Raw genomic sequence first — 4,330 nt, forward strand, 5'->3', positions numbered from 1 at the left:
CCAAGTCAAGCCCTCTTATGACTACTGATCTTTGCCTTCAACCCTTCTTTTGGAGCCCTGACTCTGGAGGGGAGGCAAGGGATTTCCCAAGCATCAGAGCTGGGAAACAGTCTGCTGCAGTGGCTGCATCTGGAGTCTGGAAACACCAGACTTACCCTTCCCCCTTGCTCAGTGTCCTCCTTTGGCTCCTCCTCTAGGGTTGGGCCTTGGCCCTCTGGCTGTGGTGAGAGCAGTTTAATAATTAAGCCCTGCAGATCTAGGCCTCTCTTCCTTATTGTCTCCTTCTTAATTCTTGCCTCTTCCTTGGTCCCTGCTCAACTTTCAATCATTACTTCTACCCTTTGACCACCAAGGCAAAACGACCGACTGGGTAAGCTAATAATCTTTCTTCTATTTGAACTTCATAGGTTATCTATCCTGGTTCCCTTGGCTTTCCATGTCTGAAGGTAGAGTCTGAGTGTATGTTTACTTCCCTGGGGGTCAAGCCTTTGAGTTGACATTGCTATTGAGCACTGGGGGAGATGAGGGGACAACGAGGTCGTTTCCTCTCCAATGTGGGAAATGAACCTTAGGGAGTCCTGGGCTCTACCCCCTCCATTTAAAAAGGAAAGGGGGAGCCAGAGGAAGAATGATGTGGGATGAGGAAAAGGAAGATAAAGATTGGACCTAAGAGATGGGGTGGGGGGAGGAGAGGGGGAAAGGGTTCAAGGGTAGATATACTGTAGTAAGGCCATGTCCCATGAGGCTGAAGCAGGAGAAGTATTGTGAGGGGAGAACAGAGAGAGAGGGAGGGATAGGTCATGTCTCCAAATGGAGCTTCTGAGGAAAGGAAAATCCCTGGAGAAAAGAAATATTCAAGGAACACCTTTATCTTTGGGAGAGTTTACCTTCGGAAGGTTCATAGATTTTGAGCTGGAAGAAATCCTCGAGGTGATCTGGTTTGAACCTCTCATTTCACAGATGACAAAACTGAGGGTTGCCTAAAGTGAATACAGGTTGAATACAGTAGCAGAGCTGGGATTTGAACCCAGGCCCTTTGAGTGCATTTCCAGTGCCGGTTTCATGTGAATCGTCCTAGGTCTATACCTATCCTTCATTGCTTAGGCTCTGTAGAGCTGCCTTGTTTCCTCTCTCTTTTTGTTTAATCTACTTCCAGGTCCAGACTTAGGAAATGTCCACCAGTGTGATAAAGGTGGATGGGATGCAGGCGGTGGAAATGAACTCTCAGCCAACTGAGATCAATATCCACATCCACCAGGAGTCGGCTCTGGCCAAGCTCCTCCAGGCTGGACGCTCCTTCTTGCAATCTAAGATTTATTTCCAGCACACCCTAAAAGAGAGCAAAAGGGTTCTCCAGGCACAACTGGCACTTGGGGTAAGAGCAAGTTCCAAGGTGTATGTGTGCGGGATGATAGGAATTGGGAGGAGAGGTACATCTTTCTATTCCCATGAAACTGCAAAGAGAAAATGAAAGAAAGCCAGAATCACAGAAACTTAGAAATGGTAGCGACCTTATCCAATCAAATCCCTGACCCCCTCCTATTTTACATGGGAAAAAACTAAGAGGGGAAGTAAGTTTCATTGTCCAAGGTCTCCCATCCAGGAAACTGAAGGAATTTAGTGTTAGATATAAGAAAAAACTTCTTGGCTTCAAGAACCCTGGCTTGGGGAAACTGAGACAGGTAGTAGAATCTTCTTTCCTTAGAGATTAAGAGCAGGACTGGCCCCTGATCTGAGGAAGGACCCTTAGGGATAAGGAGTCAAGATTGTCTCTGGAAGTTTTTGTCAGGGTAGCAGCTATCCCAGCTGCTCCCTGTGATGGGAGAGGTCATGGGCAGAGATTGAGTTGCTATCCTCCATTGCAGGTGTCACTGATATTGCTGGGGGTCTTGAGCTGCTCTTTTGGGATATTCCTGTATTTTGGGCCTTGGACTCCCTTGCAGGACATAGGTTGTACCTTTTGGGCAGGGGCTGTGGTGAGTAGAGAAGGGATTTGGGGGAGAAGGGCGTGTTAGAGGGAATTAAGGAAGTGCGGAAGGAGCCACTGGACTTGGGGGAAAAAGTGGGGTACACAGACATGGGGCATAGGAAGAAGAGGTCTTTCAAGTGATGCAAAAGCCAGCTTACTTCCTATTTTCTTTTTAGTTTAGAGTTGTTGGCAGGGTAGTAGAGGTTGGAGGGGAGGGACTGGAATGGGAGAGGATGGAATAGGGGTATTTGGATTCCAGGCCGTGGAACTGGCTTCCTTCCCCCTTTCCTAGATCCTTTCCTATTGTCTGGGCTGGGGTTTGGAAGGGAAGTGGGAGGCTTTCTCTAATCTTTTTTTTTTTTAGGCCATTATGGCTGGAATTGGGGCCATCATCTATGAAAAATGTCAGAGTAGCTACTGGGTAAGAGTCGGGACTGTTCTGTTTCCTTTTGGGCTCATCTGTCTCTTTCCCCCTCACTCAAGCTCTTCCTTTCCCATCCCTCTTTGCTTCCTTTTCCTCCTTGCTCTATATTCACTGGCTTTGGGTCCTTCATAGGAGGAGGAATCCGGCATGCAGAGAAGTCTGGGCCTCACTTGGCTGATATCCTTATGGGGATTAGACTTTGGGGCACTGTGATACTGTAGTGACCAGGTGGGGTCTGCTCTCCTCTGCTCCTTCCCTCTTTAGGGTCGGTTTGCTGCCCTGCTTGCCCTGACCAGCGTCTCCACAGCCCTTGCTGCCCTCATCCTCTGTTCATACAGCCTTCGGGAGTCTGCTAATTATTTCTCCAACCCAAGTGAGATCTGTGAGCGTTCAGAAAACTCGAACACGTCATATTATGGGAGAAGTAGATATTGGGAGATTGAAGAATGCGAGAGGAATATGAACATGCTTTTGGTGAGAACCTAGAATCAGGGAGATGGAGGACAAGAGAGAATGTGGTCCAAGTGTTCTTTTCATCATTTACTCTTCCAGTCCTTGCAAGATTGAATCCTGGAGGGCAAATGAGTGCCTGCCCTGAGCCTGACATGGTTAGCCTTGGATTGAAGGGACTGTCCAAATACCCTAGGTGTTAGGGCTGCATACAGCCTGGGACCAGGAAGGGCAGAGATTCAAGAGATGAAAATACTCCTACTTTCTGGGGAAAGAACCTGGAATGTTCTTCTCTCTCAATTCCCTTTCCTCAGATGTAGCCACTTTTTGAAGGTGATAGACAGTGAGGTTGAAGAAATTTACTGTAGCCACAGTGTTAAGGGGAATAGTGAGTCATGGGAGTCACTGTGATGGTGAAAAGGACGATGGTCATTCTGAAGATGGGGATAGCAGCCTGCCAAACCTTTCCTCTTCTCATTCTTCAGCATTTGTTCCAAGGAATCCAAGCCACACTGCTGGCCATATTTGCTGTGACGCTCCTTCTGTCTCTGGCCTCCCTGGGTGTGGGTCTCCGTAACTTGTGCCGCCCGAACTCTCAATTCCAGGTGAATTATGGGGCCAAGTCATGGGAGGGGGCACCCCGACTCTAGCTCCTTGTTCAGTTCCCTTCCCAATGCCTAGCCCTGGTCCCTCTGTCCTCTTGGGATGCCATACCCTTTCCCCTTGCTCTGAGAGAACTAAGCCCTCCTGTCCTTACTCTTGTCTCCTTTCCCATTCCCTTTTTGCTATCTCCTGGGAACTGACCTTCTCTCTTTCTATCCTTAGGTTGAAGAAGGGGTTGAAAAGAAGCTGCTGGGGGAAGAATCACTTCCTCCCTCACCTTGCAAGGAGAAATCTGCTGGCGTCATTAACCTGTGAGCTGTGGTCCTGTGTAGAAGAGCTCCTCCCTCACGAGGCTCTTGCTGTCTCTGGAGGCATCTGGCCACCCCTATGGCTCTCTGGGCCAGGATAGAGCATCATCACTGAGAATCTTCACCCTTACCCCGCACCCTGTGCCTTTATTGCCAGTTCTGTTCACCCTCTTCTTCCCTACTCCTTCAGGTTTTTCCATATACTCCCTGGTTTTTACCCCTCTGAGTGTTCACTGTCCTCAGCCCCATTCCTGATTCGTTGCCTGCCCTTAGCCTATCACTATTACTGTCTCCCCGAGAAGTAATTACATCTACTCTCTTCCCCGCTCTCCCCACGCCCATCGGTCCCTTGTCCTCAGGTTGGTTTCAAATAATAAATGCTTTCATTTCAGATGGTGGTTTCTCTCAACTCTCTCCAATCCTTCCTCTTCTGGGCTTGAGGAGGGGGTGATGGGATGTCTGTGTTTCCTTGGAGCAGGTGAAATAGAGGGTGTAAGAAGCCCTGGGGGAAGACCATTTCTAGTCTTTGCAACCACAAAGGGAGGAACCTGACTTGTACCTAGGGAGTCACTGATT

General features: G+C 48.7%; 1 protein-coding gene across 1 annotated transcript; it reads left to right on the forward strand.

Moving 5' to 3' along the window:
• Window positions 1-221: 221 nt before the first annotated feature.
• On the forward strand, window positions 222-4,155 carry LOC118850386 (transmembrane protein 176B-like). Its single transcript, XM_036759743.1, has 7 exons — window positions 222-370; window positions 1,157-1,375; window positions 1,866-1,976; window positions 2,334-2,390; window positions 2,658-2,867; window positions 3,329-3,448; window positions 3,669-4,155. Exons 2-7 carry the CDS (start codon window positions 1,172-1,174, stop codon window positions 3,759-3,761), a joined length of 795 nt encoding a protein of 264 aa, XP_036615638.1. The 5' UTR covers window positions 222-370; window positions 1,157-1,171; the 3' UTR covers window positions 3,762-4,155.
• The last annotated feature ends 175 nt before the right edge of the window (window positions 4,156-4,330 follow it).

This window comes from Trichosurus vulpecula, chromosome 5 (genome assembly GCF_011100635.1).
Source record: "Trichosurus vulpecula isolate mTriVul1 chromosome 5, mTriVul1.pri, whole genome shotgun sequence".
NCBI classification, from domain to species: Eukaryota; Metazoa; Chordata; class Mammalia; order Diprotodontia; family Phalangeridae; genus Trichosurus; species Trichosurus vulpecula.

Excerpts from the sequence above, each read along its gene's own strand:
- LOC118850386 (XM_036759743.1), top strand. The coding sequence starts at position 1,172 with ATGTCCACCAGTGTGATAAAGGTGGATGGGATGCAGGCGGTGGAAATG. Across the intron at positions 1,977-2,333 it reads CCTTTTGGGCAGGGGCTGTG|GCCATTATGGCTGGAATTGG; the intron begins GTGAGTAGAGAA and ends TTTTTTTTTTAG. Across the intron at positions 2,868-3,328 it reads GGAATATGAACATGCTTTTG|CATTTGTTCCAAGGAATCCA; the intron begins GTGAGAACCTAG and ends CTCATTCTTCAG.